Consider the following 19,870-nt stretch of genomic DNA (forward strand, 5'->3'; position numbering starts at 1 on the left):
GGATCATTCAAGATTTTGCCCATAACATCTCTCAGTATTGCAACTTGAGGTTTAAATTTTTCAGTTCTTGCAACTTGAAAAATTCTGAGCAAGTTCTTCTCTTTTTATTTTTCAACTCCAGTTCTTTGCACTTTCCATTATAATAATTTGCTCTGTTTTCTCAAGTTGACTTTTTAAACTTTCCACTCATCTCTTCTGTGTTTCTCCCTTGTTTTGGTTTCTGTACACTCTATAACAATTTTCAGAGTCTCTTCATGTCATTTTGGTCTTTTTCTCCTCTGTCTTTGTAAAGACCTTTTGCTCTCTTCATGGACGGTATCTTTTATATCATCCCATGTCTCATTTAATCTTTTTTTTATATTACTTTGATTTATTTACAAAGTTTGAATACATTGTTTTTCACAAAAGATGCTTCCTATTTCCTACACCCTCATTTAATCTTGATCATTAGTGTTGATGCCTCAAACCTATTCTGGAGATGACTTTTAAAATCATTTAGTATACACTCAAGATTGTATTTTGATTCTTATGAACTTGTTTTAATTTTCTTCAGCTTCAATTTGAACTTGCACCATTAGTCATCTAAATTGAGGAGGGCACCCATGAAAGAAACATAATTTGCCCTCACTATACAACATTAGGAAAAAGAAGAAACTCTGGCTTTAACTTATCCTAACATATCTTAGGAAGATAATGATCCCAAGCATCCCATTAACACACACATCTACCCTGCTAGGTGTCAATTACCAAAACAAGGAAAACATGGCTCCTATTCTCAAAGAACTAAAAAATTTTGAAATCAGAGTCCCCATAGTGATCTATAGTAGGAATTTTACTCAGGAAAAAACAAGGTCAGTCAACTGAAAACGTAAGCCTCTGTACTTGAATTTAAGTGTATCCGACGGCTTGCGGTCATCACTTTCTAGAAGACCAATTAGGTCTTCTAGACACCACCTGGTAGGCAGAAGATATGCTTTATTGGAGAAAATGTAAAAAACCTGAACCAATAAGAGAATGAACTGGTGTCCCTATCTTCTCAGCATCTGCAGTGTCTGGAAATTCTGTCAGGCACACAATGGGGGATTATCAGACCACTTTGATTTCAGGATTTGGCATGCCTGCAGACCAACGAATAGTCTAAGAAAGTCAAGGACTATTCCACACCAAAGCTATTTGGCTTCTGAAAAGGCAGAAGTCCTTCCTGTTTGAAATGGCCATCCGTGTCTAAGAAGCCAGCAGTACTGCAGGACATTTTGAGTTTGGGTACAGGTTTTTTTCCACTTCAGCATTTAAATTCTTCTTTTATTCAAAAAACAATAGCAATTAAATCAAAACTTACAATGCCTACTAAGTATAAGGTTCTACTGTGCATACTACTAAGTTCTGCTCAAAGCAGCTTTTAGTCCAGTAAAGCTGTAACTAGCAGCAATTTTTATGTAAATTGATATAAGTCCTTAGACATTTAGAGAAAGAAAAGTGACCAAATGAGCCTTCTGAAATTTGTTTTACTGTAATTTGAATGAAAAGTTACAAAGCATATTGGGTTTTCATTTATTTTTATAAGATTACCATAATCATGATAATTAGTTGCATTTTTCCCCTCTTCCTCCTTACAATTCTGATTTCAATTAACCTTTTTACCTGCCCCTTCCTGCCTCCAGGTGACAGGGGAACGGCAAAGAACACCTGATAAAGGAGATCAATCAGATCTGGTTTTGACAAGGACTATGGCAATATAACAATAGAGACCAACCCTCAAGGAATATCCAACCTGAATCCTAATCATATGGAGATTTTTGGAAGTTGGGGGTTTTTTTAGCTTATTATGCTTAATTTGTTTTATTTATTTGTGTATAAAGGATGGAAAGAACAAAAACAAACAAGAATGACTCAAAGAAGAGAAGCCATGCTTGTCTAGATGACTACATAATTAAAGGGGAGAAATATGGGGAAGTCAAATTTCATACTAAATATCTGTGATAAACACAATACCACTTCAGGTTATGAAGGAGGCTGGTAACAGCTGGAATTATTCCTGAAGCACCAAGGCAATCCTTAAATGTTTACAAGGGTAGACACTAAGGTAATCCTTCAGCGTTTACAGGATTCTTGCATTGTATTTGCTAACCCCTCCCTCCTCAGCCAAGCAGGTTTTCAACAGAAAATACTTAGCTTCATCTGTATTGAATCCTTTTTGTGATTTACTCCCTGGCAATTTTCAATAAAGACAGGGAAGCTGGAATCCATGCTTCAGTTCGCTTCAGTTGTTCAAGTGAGTTCGCCTCCTGCTTTACCTCTGTTCTTCTCCTACATTCTTGATGTTCTGGCTCATTATTAATACTTATAAAAATACTTTACCCTCAATCTGCAACATTCAGGACTTTATCTTTGGGCAAATGCTGCTTTTTATAACTCATATGGTTGGTTATTCCAAGGCAGATGAGCTCTTATTTGGAAGTAGGGAAAAGAACTTTTAAAAGGAATATATGATTAGGTATTATTGGACTGGGGGCCAGGGGAAGGGAAGAAATTGTGTATTAGTGAAAGAATCTTTTTTTTTTGCAGGGGATTAAGAATCTTTAAAGAGAAAAGTGAACTGGGAGTGGGGTGGGGAGGAAAATGTGCAACAATGAATGAATGGAAATCCAAGGTTTCTGTAAACCTTCATTAAAGTATTAATAATGGGGGAGGGAAGATGGAATGAGGGTCAGGGAAGGCCTAGGGGTGTGGGTAATGTGGACACAGCATGTTCTTTCAAAAATAAATCTGAATTCAGTAAACACAAAAGAAAATATGTGCCAAGTGTTTTTGTAAGTATCAATCAATTTGTGATACAAATTTAACATATGTTTTAATATTAATTTCTGTAATGTTAAAACCTTTTTCTCCTTGCACAAAAATATCCTATCTACTCAGATGATTACTATACTACACCTTCCTTGTTTGTTTCTATTTTGATCTGCCAAATCACAAAGATGCCAAAACATGAGGAGTAAGGTATGTATGATGAACATGACTTCGTATCTGTTTACCAAGAGATGAAATAAAATCTCTTTCCAAATATGAGCTGTATGCCCTTAGTCATGTTGTTATGCACCATCAATTCAATGACTCATAGTGACTATCCTGAGCCAATCTCACTGTCTCTGACACATCTACACCGATTACGCCAGCTACTATGTCAATACATCTAATTTGGGGTCTTCCGGTCCTGTGCTGCCCCCTCCACCATTCTAAGCATGATGTCCTTTTCCAAAGACTGGTCCCTCCTGGCTCCATGCCCAAAATATGTGAGTTGCATTCTCAAAATCCTTACCTCCAAGGAGCAGCTTAGTTTCACCCTCTCCAGGACAGACATGTTCATTTTCTTGACAGTCCATATTGAAGAGTACGTTCAATAATCTTTTTTAGTACTGCAACTCAAAGGCAGCAATTCTTCTGTCATCCTTGGTCATTTTCCAGCTCTCTGATGTATAGCAAGTAACTGCAAAGACTATGATCTGGATCAGGCGCACCATAGTCTCTAGACTGCCATCCTTGCCCTTCAGCACTCTGGAGAGGTTAACTATCTTTTATCATGATTCTCTCATCTGGAAAATATATCCATTCATTCACTGAATTGACTATCTACTCTGCATGAGGGAGCTCAGATGGCACAGTTTATGGGGAGCAGTACTAATCCAAAGCATGTTTTTGGGAGAATAATAAAAACTATGGAGATATCCTGACTTCTCTCCCTAGAGCTCCCATAACACAGCATCACACACTTTTTAAAAATTTTATTATTTTTTTGTGTGAGTACCGTCAAATCAGATCTGACTGGTAGAGGAGGAGATTGTCCCTCCTTCCCCGGCAGAGCATCTGGTGGATTCGAACCGTGCACCTCTGGGATTGTAGTTGCAGGTCCTTACCACTAGGCCACCAGAGCTCCCCAACATCACACACTTAATTGCCTGAAATGGTAAGAACTGATTCTTACAGAGATAAGGTGGTCAGAAGTCTGAAATCAAGGTGTTGTGTTAGGTCCTTCTGGAGGCTGTTCCATGCCTCTTTTCCAACTTCTGGTGGTTGGTAGCAATCCTGGTGTTCCTTGTCTTGTAGATATACATCACTTTAATCTCATCCTTTAAATCATCTCATCTCTGTGTCCTATCCTCTTTTTAGAAGAACACTAGTCACTGATGAAGGGGCTACACTAAATCCACAATGATTTCATGTTAAGATCCTTATCTACTCAAATCTGTAAAAAGGCTATTTCAAAATAAGGTCAATCCTGACTGGACATGAATTCGGGGAGGCAACACTAGAAAACCTACAAAACAGATTTGTTATGTTCCAAAAAGTGCTAATCAGGTTAGAGAAAACCAGAAAAGGAAAAAGATGTCCAAGTAAAGTTAGAGGAGCGCACAGACACACACAGAGTTCTCAACAGGTTCTTAGACTTCAATTTCTGAGGAGAGAACCACTGGAAGATTTCAGGAAGCTCCATGATCTGACTTTAAAAATGTCACACAGCTGCCATGCTGGGATTTACCTCAGGAGGCACAAGAGTAGAAGTATAATTCAGATCATTTTCCCATTACTGCCTTTATTAGGAATGGTGGTCACATTTTTAGGATGGCCCATAGAAGCCTACTTAACTTCATAATACAGCATAAACTATACGTAATACTGAACATGCCTGAGACAGAAAGGAAAAGACTAGATGCTTGTTTGGTTATCACATTCGAGTACGCATTATCTGTCTAGCAATGGTATACTGCACAAGTGAAGAAATCAAAAGCCAGAGGACCTGTAAAGCATAAAGGAGTTGGTGAGCCCCCTTCAAAGCCTCCAAAATACAGGAACAGGAAGCAGAGCAGTGGAAAGACTCAGGCCAGACCCCTGATGAAAAGCCCAGAAAACAATGCTGCCCAGAGAAAGCGAAAGCTGGAGGCAAAGCTGGACCCTTCCCATAGCAAGCGGAGACGGCTGGACACAAAGTGACGTGAAGGGCAGCAGCCAAGAGTCCAACTGCTCCGCAGAAGTTACCTTTTCTTTTGCATTAACTAAACCTGCTTGTATAAGCTTACCAAGCCTTTCAGATCTGCAGCTGATGGAGAACACCACCACTTGAGGTGTCAGGAAACACGCCTCCCACAGAGAAGGGAACTTGCTCCGTCTTTCTCTGAGGCTGAGCAAGGGAAGTTATAGATTATCTTCTGGTTGTTCCTTGGGTTTTAAACTTGGAACCAAGCAGTTTTAGTTTTTAAAAGTAAAGTGCCTTATTTATCCTTTTGTTTTGTTTTTAAATTTACAAAAGCTAAAAAGCTGATCTATGTGATTAAAGGCTTGTATTTTATACTTGATGCACAAAAAAAAAAGCCAGAGGAGCTAAATTATTTAGTCACAGGCACACTTAGGAGACACTGCCAGTTTGGCTCTAGACCACGACAATGAAGTGGATATCACAATAAAGTCACAGGATATCCCCCCACCCCGCGCAGTGGGTAAAGACCTGCAGTGCCAACCAGGGCAGGTGGGTCAAATCGACCAGTTTTTCTACAGGAAAAAGATGAGCAATCTCCTCTCTTGAGATTCACTGCCTCTGAAAACTCACCACAGGGTCAGCTAGGATTTGCTTCCAACTTGATGGCAGAGTTGAGTTTTGAGTGCACATAAAAGCTATGCTGACACACTATACTGTAGACTACTGAGTGTGCAATAGTTTTATGAAAAGTTCAAAATAGTGTAAAAATGGCCAAAATGTGCAACAGAGACACGAGATCACAAATTGCTGGAAAATGGTGCTGACAGATTTGCTTTAACAGCAGGACTGACACAGTATTTCTATCCGTAAAAATCCCTACAATTTTCTGAAAAGCACAACAAAATGATGTAACTACACAGGTATGTGAGAAAGCAAGACTGGTGGGAAGTAAAAGTATGTCTTATTCTAAGCCAGAGCATCAATGACCATATATATGTTTATGTGTGTAAACGTAAATATACACTAACAAAAATGAAAACTGTTTTGATGGTCATTTCCCCTGCAAACTATTTAGCTCCTCTTGGTCATGTTCTAATTGCTTCCAAACACTCTGCATTCACCTCTTCTGTAGTACTACTTTTTTCTCATATTCTAGAACTTTCTCCTAACCCCACTGACCTAAAATATATGTAAGATTTCTCTTCTTTCAATCTGCCCAATGTCCATCACTATGTACAAGCAAAATAGTGCTGAATAAATACAAATGAAGACACTGTCAAGTCTTATCTTGGACCCTAGAAGAACATCTAAATAATGCTAGTCACCCTAACAGTTAACTTAGAAGTTTTTATAGAAGATCCATTTATGTATTAAAAAGATACTATAATAAAGGGGATACAATTCAGCAAATTAATTCTCTATCATTTCTGCATAAATCAAGGTACCCGAACATCTCCATGCCTCCTCTTTTCAAATGCCAGCCTTTCTTCATCAGCCTTCTGTTCCCACCGCAGTTTTTCCAGTTGCTGGGTCATTATAGCCACTTTCTTTCTCACTTTTTCTTTAAGTTCTTTGTAATGATCCAGCTGTATAAAAAAAGCAGGTAAACAATGTTAAATCATTTAAGGACACACAAAGGGAATTTTCTGTATTATCTATTTTACCAGCAGATAATTATCAGCAGATCATTCATATTAGCAAAACTATGTTTTACTTAGATTAGATTGCAACTGACCATTTTCCGCAGGTAAAATAATGTGAACATAAATTAGTTAAAGCCATTAGGGTAGGTCAGCAAGATTCTCAAAGCAAACTGTAAAAAAACAAAAGCTCCCTCAGAAATTTTTTCAAAGAGAAATGGAAACTCCTTAATGTGTCATAAAAAAAGGAAGAGGAATCCAGAGAAAATGTTGTTTTTTAAATGTAGTCATAATTTCTTTGGAATACAGATGATGATACACGATGACTAAAAAATGAGATGAACGACGAAAATCTAGTTGAATGCTTGAAAACTTTTGGATATCTCTATTAGTTATAGTTAAATCTTACCAAAATTGCTATTAACTTATCATTTATGCCATCTCAAATAATCAATTTCCCTATCAACTCAGTGATGACAAAAGTCATATATGTGATCTTTAAGATTTTATAATATTCATGAGGAAAAATTACCTTAAAATTTTCATGAAGAATTTCCTTATCTTTTAACATAAAATGACACCATATAATCTTGCTGACGTATTTTCCAGGACTTCAATTAAAACATAAACACTATGACTGCCTCTAAGAAATCACTGAGTCAAGAAATGTTTACTACAGTTGGCTTATAAGGGAAAGGTTAAGACATTCAAGTCTACTTATATCTACTTTCCCAAAATTAGTCACTAAAAACTCTAGGGAATAGGTTGGCCTTGACACTTGAAATTGTCACAAACTATAGCTAGTAATGATAATGGATTTAATAGAGAAGAAAAAGAGCTCAGTCTAAAGATTTATTCCATATGCAGGTCTAAATCTCTTTAACATTCTTAGGATAATCTTATAACATTGAAAGCGAGGTAATCTTTGAAATTTGTTTAATTAAAAAGAGAAAATGCAACAATAAAGGTATTTCCTTTATCTTGAGTTTTTCACCTGGCTTGTTTCCAGCTCAATGTCTCTCCCTTTATGTAAGATTTCTTCCTCAATCTGCTTTTCGAATCTTTGCCACGCAGCATCTAAATCAACCAGCTCCACTTCAAGGGCTCTTATGTCATCTTCCTGTTTAGAACACTGCTTCTCACTGTCTTTTATTGACTTCTTGGCCACATCTAATTTTTTGAGGTGATGAGAAGTATTTTCTTTAGCTTTGATATACTGAGGCCTCTTCTGATTTAAAAGTGCTTCAAGGGATCTAAAAAAATTTTTAATAAGATTTTCTTTACCTTAAAGAAAAATAAAATTCATAATATACAAAGGGAAAAGGTTCTTTTGATGAAATCACACAGCTAAGACTGTAAGTAAATTTTCAGAGACACCAAAGGTATCATCAGTTGCCAAAGGTCATTACATGGGAGGTAAAGTTGGAGAGGTAAAGCACAGGAATTTTTTAGAGCATACAACTATTGTACACACCTCTGTCATGGTGGCTATATGACACTATGCACTTACCTAAACCCACAAAATTTTACAGCACAAAGAATGAACCTTAATGCAGAAAAGTTCAGTGCAAAGAATCTACAAAAGGTTTCAAATGTCAGCAGACACATCAAAGGAACATAGGAGTCAACTCAATGGCCAAAGCTGAGAAAATATGAACAAGTTAAAGTAAAATTAAATTAGAATTTAAAGTAACTTAAAGAACTTAAAAGTTCATCAGTCCATCATTGTGTAATTGAATGAACAGGAAAACTGAGAAAAGCAGAATTCCAAATAATTTATGTACATAGTCAAGGTGGAACTCTCCACTCCTGAAGCGTGGGCTGAGCACAGGGACTTCCCTCTACAGAAAGTGCGACAGAATGCGGAGTATAAAGAATAACTTTCAGTACAGAAACCTGACAAATATTCCCAGAGCCAGGACATCAAGGTTAATCTTAACAGTATTAAGTCATTAATATGATGACAAACAGGGAGCTCTGGTGGCCTACTGGCAAAGAAGCTGAGCTGCAATCTCAAAGGCACATGGTTGGGGGCCACCAACTGCTCTATGGGAGAAGGATGGGCAAACTCCCACGTGATTACTGCCTCTGATAATCCGCCAGAGGGTCAGCTATGGGTTGATTCCGATGCTCTACAACAACAAACAACATGATGACAAACAGCATAAAAATTATGATACCCTTGATACAACATTTTAAGAATGGAACTTCACCCGGTGGTCTTTTCTCACACTACCAAAACCACAATTCTGGTTTATTTATGAGACAAATCCTTGATGGATCCCAACTAAGGAATAATCTACAAAATTTTTGATCAGTACTAAAAGCTGTCATGGTCATCCAAGGAAAATCTCTGCCACAGTCAAAGAATTAAAGTAGAAAAGCCAGTAAAATTCAATATGGTATCCTGGATAATAAAAACTAAATAAAGTACAATTTAAGCCACATAGTGATTGCAGCAATGAACTCAAGTGTGTAGAGATGATGAGGATGGCTTAAGACAGGGCAGGGTTCAGGTCTACTGTTCACAGGGTTGCTATGATTCATACTCAACAACTAACAAGAAGAACCAGAAATTTTAGCTGAAGTATGGACTTCATTAAGTAATGGCCTATCAATAGGTGATAGGTATAGTAGGGGAAATTGTGTGGGATGTATTGGAACTGACTTCACTAGCTCTATGTATTTTATGTAAATCTAAAAGCATGGCAAAATAAAAAGAAAAACCTTTTTTAAAAACACATAAAATCCAACTGCTAATACCTATTTTTGAAACTCACTTTAACTCTTTCTCTGTTTGCTGTACTTGTCTGGTTAGCACTCCATGTTCCTTTTTCTTGGCTTTGACTACCCCTTCCTGATGAGAAAAAGACTCCTTGGTGGCACTCAGCTCCCGATTTGCATGCTCTAACTCAATACTCAGAAAATGAATTTTCTTCTCATTATGATACAACTGGAAAAGCTGCAATTGTATCCTGTTTATTTTCAGTTCTTCAAGTAGACTCTGGTAACGTTCTGCCTTTAAAACAGCACAATCCAACAGGAGTTAATAGGGAAATATTAAAAGCAATCTTTCATAATCAACTATTATACTAATAGTTATAATTGGTACATTAACAAATTAGACGGAATAAATTTTGTTACTAAGAAATAGTGTTGTTGCCAGCTTCTCAATACAGATCTAAAATAAACTGGTGATTTGGGGTACAAGTACTGGGCAGTCCAGTGGTAAGAAGAATGAAGTGACAGCCACTCCCTTTGGGCCCACCCTTGTTTTTTACTTGCTCTATCAGTTTGCCAAGTCCACTGTCACTTCTGGTATCAGTTCCTTCCCATGTAAAAAGATCATTAACTGACTTGAAAGGCCCAAACAATTGTACAATTCAATGATTCCAGGTAAAATTCCTGCTACAGACTGTGCTTTCCATATAATACAACTTTGAATGTTCTAAATTATACAGAGAAAGCAAGAATTGTCCTGCTTTTTTCTCTTTGGGCTACTAGTGACTGAATGGAAGGAGTGGCATCCACTTCCTAAACAACACACCTCCAGAAACTCTATGAACTTTAATAAATGTCGATCGTTGTAGAGGGGCTTCAGGCCTTTTGTTCATAGGGTCGCTATGAGTCATTCTCGATTCGAAGGCAATCAACAACTGAGACGTTCCATCTAACAGTAAGTGGCCAGATGTGGAAAGACTAAAAACTAATTATGAAGGTAGACTGTTCAACTTTCCCTTGTACTAGATGGTTTGCAATTTTCCTTTTCTAATAAGCTGTCTCAGTATGTTAAGAATACTGTAACCTGACTTGTACTTCTGAAACCTCTTCCCAGTGACAGAGTCAAGGGTACACATATAGTCAATAACCTGACAGGCTACAGATAAACATAACAAGTAAGGATCATGTAAATTTGATTCATATGAATACTTATTGGGTTCTGACTTTGTGCCAATTCCTATTCCATGAGCTGAGAATAGGTAACAAAGTTCAAGGGTCCCCTATTCTTTTAAAGCTTATATCCTTGTAGAAAGAGGAGGAAGCAGCCAGAAAATAAGTAAGCAATTTAAGTAACAGACAATTTTATACAGTAAAATATGCTAAAAAAGGAAACAAAATAGGCTGACATGGTAGTACAAAGAAGTTAATTTCAGTTGGGGGCTGATGAATATTGCCTGAGGAAATGGAATTTTAATCAAATGTGACCGAGAGCATTTTAAAACCCTAAACCAAACCAAGTTCACTGCTGTCAAAACTGATTCTGACTCAGCAACCATGGAGAACAGAGTAAAACTGCTCTACAGGGTTTTCCTGGCTGTAAATCTTCATAGAAGTAAACTGTCTCATCTACTCTACCTCCAAGGATACTTGAAATACAGTTGCACAAAACTCAGGTACAGTGATTTAGACAGAGAACTGGCGAAAGCAAAACCCCTTTTTTAGTGAGCTGACACTTTCACTAACAGCGAGGACTAAAGCCAAAGGTGAGGCAAGACTTCGCTCAACCCAGGCAGGGACTACACTGTAGTAGGTAGTCACTGTATTCTTTACTGCCACATACTTGTAGTTCTAAAAATGGTCATTTTTCACTTGCAAACACACTTGACAAAGCAGTAAAACTAACTGCAATAAATCCTGACTCATTTTACACACTTTTTAATATTGTGGGATAAAATACTTTTAAGCAGATGGCTTAGATGTGATAGTTTTCTTCATGAAAAGTCCTTGTGCAACTGGATCGTTACAAGCTGAATGAACCACTATTTTTAAAAAGTTCTATTCAGACTTGTATTTAGTAAGCATTTTTTCAAAACTAAAGTGAGTGTTCCTTTAAGGAAAACAACAGACACTATTATTTACAAAAGTTGAGCTTTCATTTCAAATAAAAACATTTGAAAATTTCCTAATTATGAGCTTGGAAGCTTCTTAGTACTTACCACCTTTTCTGGTAAGAATAATGGTGACATTAAGAAGTGTGGATGTAAAAAAAAAAAAAAAAAGAAGTGTGGATGTTTTATATTCTATAATAATTTGTCAACAATTGTATAATCTCCATAATTTATTAAACTAGTTATTTTCTAAATAACCAATGCATGATGTTAAAAATTCACAGATGAGTAAAATGAGTTGTTTCTGGTAGTGGAGTGGGTAATGCACCTGATAACTCAAAGGTTCTGACTTTGAAACTACCTTCTGCTCTGAGAAAGAGGCAGCCTACTTTCATCATGACTTCTAGCTTTGGAAATTCTAAGTGAGAGTTTTTTATTCTCCCGTATAGGGTTAATATCCATCAAATCTGATGGTAATTTTTTTTCTTGTTTATGAGTAAAAGATTCACTTAAAACACAAGGTAGGTAAAGAAATTTTAAGGTAATAAAAGAAAATTTCACTAGTCTCAGATTGAATGCAGAAGCAGATCTGAGAATCTAGCATCTTCTATTAAACCTGATTATTGAGATCATAAAAATATAAATGGAAATTTTTTGTTTTACAATATGCAATTATTTATCATAGCAATGTTCCTTACATAAAAACATGTTGCATGTTTGCATTCTGCAGCTACATTTTTTTAATTTTTATTTTATTTCATTATTTTTTGTGTGTACCGTCAAATCAGATCTGACTGATACAGGAGATTATTCCTCCTTCTCCAGCAGAGCATCTGGTGGATTCGAACTGTGTACCTCCGAGATTGCAGTGCAGCTTCTTGCACTAGGCCACCAGAGCTCCCCTGCAGCTACATTTCTTTTTTTTTAGAAATCCACTACTATTATTTTTACATGGATCATAAAGTTATTTTTAAATTTCTCAGTTTTAATTAAAATGTGTTAAGCTGACTGACACAATCTACATAAGCAAGGTTTTCAATTTCCATAATACTTTTTAAAAGTGAAAGGTGATCAAGATACAAATGTTAGCATTCAAGTCCATTTGAGAAAAGTAGACATTTTTCAAGGTAGGCTGTTCTGCCTACAGGAAAAAACCAAGATGAATATGAAAGGTGTATAAAAAAAATCTTTAATAAATACTGAGTTTTTCCCTATTTTACATTAGTCAAGAAAATGTCTACTAGAGAACCCCCAAGTCAACACCAACAACTCTAGAAGGCAGAGGCTTCTGTACCCAACAACAGCTGCCTGGTTACTTCTTTGTGACCTTACCTCTTCTTTTTCTAGTTTTGCATGTTTGCGCTCTGCAGCTACATTTTTTTTCTTAGTAAAATTAAATTGTGCATCCTCTTCCGCTTTTTGTAACTTTTTTTTCTTTTCTTCATATTCTCCTATAAGCTCCCCTGATGTGCTGATTTCTTCAAAAAACTGGGTTCTTTCTCTGGGTTTTTTCATTGAAATTGACTCTACAGTTCCCTTTAAAGAGAGTACAGTATAACAACATTCAAACAGTGATGCAACTGTTTTTCCAAACTAGAAATTAAATAACTATTATAACTATTACCTGGAAGACTAGACAGTTTCTTGCTTTGACTATTATGCCTATCTTCTCCAACTCTGCTAAATAGGCAGAGCGACTCACAGGATTATCATCAAAATAAAATTCTGAGCTTCCTCCTAAAATAAAAGAATAAAGACTGTTACAAGAAATAAAAACATTAGCTATATTTCAACAATCAGTGAAGACTTAATAAAATTGCTTTTTAAAAATTTAAACAATATTTGCAATCCCAGAGGCATGTGGTTCAAATCCATGCTCTGCTGTAAAAGGAGGGATGATCTCCTCCTGTACCAGTCACAACCGCAAAAGAATTTAAACAATATGTATACAATAAACATGTTTATAAATACATTAGTAAGTCAGCAACTATTGAGTGCCTACTATATGCCAGAGACTGTTGTATGGCAGGAAACAAATGAACACTCAGATCCCATAGAGCTTAAATTCTAGTGAGGAAGACAAACAAATGGAGATATACAAGTAAACAGTCTGAGAAAGTACTAAGAAGCAAAACTGTGCTGTTAAGGGATAATCAAAGTTTCTCTGTACAGAAGGAAGTGTTGCAAATTTTTAAAAAGATAGCTAAGGAATCACTACTGAGATGGACACTCTTGAGTAAAGACCTGAAGAAAGAGAGGGAGTCAATGAGAAAACTGGGTGATAAGGGGTGAAATAGTTAAATTATATATTAAATTACAAATACACAACAGTATTTGAGTATCAATAAAATTATGTTATTGAATTTGGGGAAAATGAGTAAGATAGTATTTACATACTAGAAATGTTTTAAGTGAAACAAAATTAAAACAACAATGAACTAAACAAAAAACTCCAGTCTATCTAGCCTCTATAAAATTTTGGCATAGACAGAAAATAAACAAACTGTTCTCAACTTTAAGGAAGCATGGAGATTCCATGAATAAATTTACAAACTAAATGTGCCACAAAAAAAAAAGAAACTACAACCAGGAGAAAATAAAATATATGAATGGGACTGGACCTTCTAAAAAGCAAATCCCTATGCACATCCAGAAACTTCTCCAACAGGGTAAAATGGGAAGCCACAGACTATGAAAAGTATTTGGTAATGACACATCAGATAAGGGACTTACATGTAGAATTTATAAAATACTTGAACACCACAAGATAAAAGTAAATAATCCAATCGAAAAATGGGCACAGGATATGAACAGACACTTCACCGAAGAAGACATTCAGATGGCTAACAAACACATGAAGAAACGTTGAAAATCCCTAGCTCTAAGAGAGATGCAAATCAAAACAGCTATGAGGTATCATCTCACCCCAATCAGAATAGCAAAATTTAAGAGAATAGCAAGTAACAAATGCTGGCGAGGTTGTGGAGAAAACTGGAACCCTTTTCACTATTGGTGGGAGTGTAAACCACTGTGGAAGGCGGTATAGCATTTTCTCAGAAAGCTGCAAACAGAAATACCATTTGACCCAGGAATTCCACTACTGGGAATATACCCCAAAGAGACCGTAACTGACACCTAAGCAGATATACGCAGTGTTCTTGTTGTTTGTTATGTGCAATCGAGTCGCTTGCGACTCATAGCGACCCTATGTACAACAGCCCTAAACTCCGCTCTGTCCTGTGCCAATCAATCACACTGTCTCTGACACTCCCATCCCAATTATCCTAGTCACTGAATCAATCCACCTCATAGAAGGCCTTCCTCTCCTGCGCCGTCCCTCCACCCTCCCAAGCATGATATCCCTCTCCAAGGACCGGTCTCTCCTCACAACATGTCCAAAGTATGTTAGACGGAACCTCAGAATCCTTGCCTCCAAGGAGCCACCCGGTTTAACCCTTTCCAGGACAAATCTCTTTTTTTCCGTAGCAGTCCATGGTATTCTCAATACTCTTCTTCAGCACCACAGCTCAAAGGCATCAACTCTCCTTCTGTCCTCCCTAGTCATTGTCCAACTCTCTGATGCATAACAAGTGATTGCGAAGACCATAGCCTGTATCAGATGCACCTTAGTCTCCAGAGAGACACCATTGCTCTTCAGTACTTTGGAGAGGTCCCTAACAGCAGACTTTCCCATGGCAATGTGCCTTTTAATTTCCTGGCTGCTGGTGCCAAGACTGTTGAGTATGGAGCCAAGCAAACTAAAGCGGTGTACAATCTCAATCTCTTCACCATCCATCCTGATGCTGCCAATTGGTCCAGTGGTGAGAATCTTTGTCTTCTTGACATTGAGCCTCAATCCATATTGGAGGCTGCAGTCCTTGACACTCTGTAGCAGGCGCTTCAGGTCCTCTTCAGTTTCAGCAAGCAGGGTTGTGTCATCCGCATAACGCAGGTTGTTGTGTTGATAAATCTTCCACCAATCTTGACCCCACATTTCTCCTCATAGAGCCCCTGCCTCCCGGATAATCTGTTCTGCATATAGGTTGAAAAGGTATGGAGATAGGATGCATCCCTGGCATACGCCCTTCCCAATTTTGAACCATGCAGTGTTCCCTTCCTCTGTTCTGACGACTGCCTCCTGGTCCAAGTATAAGTTTCGCATTAGAACGATCAAGTGTTCTGGGATTCCCATTCTTCTCAGAGTCAACCATAGTTTGTTATGATCTACACAGTCAAATACCTTTGCATAGTCAATGAAACACAGATAGACATTCCTCTGGTATTCCCTGCTTTCAGCCAAGATCCATCTAACATCAGCTACAATATCCCTAGTACCACGACCCCTTCTAAACCCAGCCTGGACTTCTGGTAGTTCTCTGTTGGTGTGCTGTTCCAGTCGTTTTTGGATAATCTTCAGTAAAATCTTGCTTGCATGTGAAATCAGTGAGATTGTTCTGTAGTTGCCACATTCTGTTGGGTCACCTTTCTTTGGGATAGGAACAAAGATACATGCATATCCATGTTTATTGCAGCTTTGTTCACAATAGCAAGGAGTTGAAAACAACCCAGGTGCCCATAAACAAACGAATGGATAGAGGCTGTTGTATATTCACACAATGGGATCCTACGGTGCATTGGAAAACAAGGAACTCATGCAATATTATTAAAAATGGGTGACCCTGGAGAACATTATGCTGAGTGAAATCTTAGTCACAAAAGGACAAATACTGCATGGTGCCACTGTTGTAAAACAGGACTGACCTCGGGGCTGGGGGGAGACTGAGAAAGATGGGTTCAATAATGTATACTGCATTGAAACAAATGAGGGAGAAACGGTTTAAAAGAGAGATGTGATTAGGTATTTTTGTCATGACAGGAGTCCAGAGCAAAGGCTGCCTAGTGGAGTGGACCTGGGGGGAGGGATTGTAAAACAATGAAAGAATTTTTCTTTTACTTTTCCAAGAGGATAGTGTACTGCGGGGGAAGGTTGGTAGGGAAGAAAGGTGAAATAATGAATGAATGTAAAACCAAAGTCTCTGTAAATTTTCATTGAAATTAATAATAAATTTAAAAAACTAAAAATACAATACAAAAAATATTCAAACTAGAAATTATTTTATTCAGCTGCTTTTTGATGGCGGAAGGCCTGTCTATATAAGCCCCGAATGCACAATGGCATATCACTAAAAAAAGCATAAAGATAACCCCAGCAAGAATGTTTATGACATGTCTTTCAGATAGGTTCCCTTCTTCATTTTATAAAGGTATAAAAATGCTATTTAAAAATGTTATGGGTTTTTTTGTTCCTTGTCGATTGACAGATTGCCCTCTATTTTCATGCAGCCTCAACCAAATCCTGGAGAAAGGATGGTTAATGTCAGAGTAAATGTATTTGGTCACATTGGGAACCTGGTCACCAGGGCTGTTTTTAACTCTGGCAATGTGGATGTTGTTGCCATCAATGACCCCTACACTGACCTCAACCATATACACGTTCCGGTATGATTCTATCCATGTCAAGTTCAACCACACTGTCAAGGCCGAGAACGGGAAGCTGGTCATCAATGTGAAATCCATCACTATCTTCCAGGAGCGAGATTCTGCCAACATCAAGTGGGGTGATGCTGGTGTTGAGTATGATGTGGAGTCCACTAGTGTCTTCACAACCTTGAAGGCGGCGGGGGGGCTCACTTGAAGGGTGGTGCCAAATAGGTAATCATCTCTGCTCCTTCTGCCTATGCTTCCATGTTTGTGATATGTGTGAACCATGAAAAGTATGACGACTCTCTCAAGATTGTCAGCAACGCCTCCTGGACCACCAACTGCTTGGCTCCCCTGGCCAAGGTCATCTACGACAACCCTGGCATCGTAGAAGGACTCACGGCCACAGTCCATGCCACCACTGCCACCCAGAAGACTCTGGATGATGCCTCTGGAAAGCTATGGCGTGATGGCCATGGAGCTGCCCAGAACATCATCCCGGCATCTACTGGGACTGCCAAGGCCGTGGGCCAGGTCATCCATGAACTGAATGGGAAACTTACCAGCATGGCTTTCCGTGTCCTCACCCCCCCCCCCAATGTGTCAGTTGTGGATCTGAACTGCTATCTGGAGAAAGCTGTCAAATATGACATCAAGAAAGTAGTAAAGTAGTCATCCTGGGATACACTGAAGACCAGGTTGTCTCCTGTGACTTTAAAAGTGACACCCACTCTTCTACCTTTAACGCTCGGGCTGGCATTGCCCTGCACAACCCCTCTGTCAAACTGATTTCCTGTTATGACAATGAATTTGGCTACAGCAACTGGGTGGTCGACCTGGGTGAGTCAATGACCTCCAAAGAGTAAAAGCCCCTTGGAACACCAGCCCCGGCAACAGAACTAGAAGAGAGAGAGAGAGAACCCCAGCTGCTGAGGAGTCCTCATCCCAACTCGAACCGCCACAGTGAATCTCATCCTGGACAGAGTTTCCATCCAGTCCCCCTGAGAAAGGGGAGGAGGTTATGGAGGCCTTCTTGTCATGTACCATCAATTAAGTACACTGTACTTGGCGAAAAGAAAAAAGAATGTTATATGCTTTCAGTTGCTAGTGACTGAGTGATGCTATGTACAATAGCTCTGAACCCTCCTCTAGCCTCAGCCAACTCCACTGTTTCTGACACACCTATCCTCATTACCACAGTCACTGAGTCAACCTATCTCATCCAGGGTCCATCCACTTTTCCAAGCATGTCTCCCTCCAAGGACTGGCCCTTCCTTGTAACATGTCCAGAGATTATCAGACGAAGCTTCACAAGAAGGGGCAGCCTGGTTTCTTCCTCTCAAGGATGAACCTGTTTGTTTTTCTAGCAGTCCACTTTTTATTCGATAGTCGTCTCCAGCATCACAACTCAAAGGCATCAATTCTTATATCATCTTTAGTCATTGTCCAGCCCAGCTTTCTGATGCTTAGTAAGTAACTGCAAAGACCATCGCCTAGATCAGGGGCATCTTACTCTTTAGACTGACATTTTTGCTCTTCAGTACTCAAGTGAGATCCCTGACAACAGATTTTCCCAACGCAATTTGTCTTTTAATTTCTTGGCTGCTGGTACCAAGAGTACTGTTCGTGGAGCCAACCAAACTGAAACTGCTAATAATCTCAATCTCTTCATCATCTATCATGAAGCTACCAATCAGCCCAGTGGCAAGAATCCTTGTTTTCTTGATGTTGAGCTTCAATCCATATTGAATCTTTGACTTTCTGCAACAAATGCCTTAGGTCCTCCTCAATCTTGGTAAGCAAGACTGTGCCATCTGCGTAACACAGATTGCTGATGAGTCCTCCAATCCTGATGCCACATTCCTCTTCATAGAGCCCAGCCTCTCAGATGATCTGTTCTACATATAGACTGAAACAGAGATATTAAAAATGTCTGCCTAAGAAGTTTTAGTGAAGAATTCTTGTTCAAAAGGATTTGAGACCCACTTTTGAGTGGTTTGAATCCATAAGCTGCTCCACAGGAGAAGGAATGGCAATCTCCTCTGGTGTGATTAAATGCCTCTGAAAATCCACTGAAAGGTAAACTAAGGGTTCGTTTTGACTCAACAGTACCCAATACCAACAAAGAGGGGAAATATCTTTTTCATTATGCCGTAGAATAATCACTCATACCTTTCAAAGAAAAATAGGGTAACCTTTTGGAAAAATCAAATAGCTCAAAACAAAATCCATATAAATACCTCGAATAATTCTTGCAAATGTTTTTTCTTCTCCACTATCTTCCACATAGACAATTTTCACACTTGCAGAAGAAGAAACAGGTTTTCCAATATGTGCTCCATGAATAAGTTCTTGAAGATGTTTTACTCTTAAATTAGCCGGTTTTTCCCCCATTACAAAACTAAGTGCATCCATTACGTTAGATTTTCCTGGAGAAGAAAAAATGGGGGAAGGGTATTATTTAGTGACACAAATTTTACTAAAAAAATTCTAAAAAACCAGGCCACCAATGAAAGTAATACAAAGTCAATTCCTATGTCTAAGTTCTCCTGTCTTGCCAATATTAAAAATGCAGGTAACTTAAAAATTTTATGTAGGTAAATATGGTGGATGAAGATTAAGTAGTCTAAATTTAAGACTGAGATATTTAGCTCTAAATCCAACATTGGTATCATTATTATGTATTAAGTCATGGCAAATTCTTTTAATTTTTATTATGGCTCTTTTATAAATATGGAAACTAACACTAAAAGTATTAGTACCACAGACACATAGATCAATGGAATAGAATTGAGAACCTGGAAATCAGCCCATCTATGTATTTTATGGTCAACTGATTTTTGACAAAGAGATGAAATCAGTTAGGTGGGGAAATGACAGCCTTTTTAACAAATGCTGTTGGCAAAATTGGAAAACTATCTGCAGAAGAATTAAACAAGATCCCCACCTCA

The 19,870-nt window shown here is 38.1% G+C and overlaps 1 protein-coding gene across 1 annotated transcript in view; it reads right to left on the reverse strand.

The window, feature by feature from the left end:
- LOC102849042 (structural maintenance of chromosomes protein 1B-like) overlaps positions 1 to 19,870 on the reverse strand; it is a 111,203-nt gene that overhangs the window by 87,739 nt on the left and 3,594 nt on the right. The window contains exons 2-7 of the mRNA XM_006899535.1: positions 19,160 to 19,348; positions 13,063 to 13,175; positions 12,771 to 12,974; positions 9,390 to 9,628; positions 7,604 to 7,862; positions 6,415 to 6,555 (exon numbers count right to left, since the gene is read on the reverse strand). Of these exons, the coding sequence (XP_006899597.1) occupies positions 6,415 to 6,555; positions 7,604 to 7,862; positions 9,390 to 9,628; positions 12,771 to 12,974; positions 13,063 to 13,175; positions 19,160 to 19,348 (1,145 nt within the window). The remainder of the gene's footprint in view (positions 1 to 6,414; positions 6,556 to 7,603; positions 7,863 to 9,389; positions 9,629 to 12,770; positions 12,975 to 13,062; positions 13,176 to 19,159; positions 19,349 to 19,870) is intronic.

The sequence above is a fragment of the Elephantulus edwardii genome, unplaced genomic scaffold, assembly GCF_000299155.1.
Source record: "Elephantulus edwardii isolate Elephantulus edwardi_28Jun2011 unplaced genomic scaffold, EleEdw1.0 scaffold00260, whole genome shotgun sequence".
NCBI lineage: Eukaryota > Metazoa > Chordata > Mammalia > Macroscelidea > Macroscelididae > Elephantulus > Elephantulus edwardii.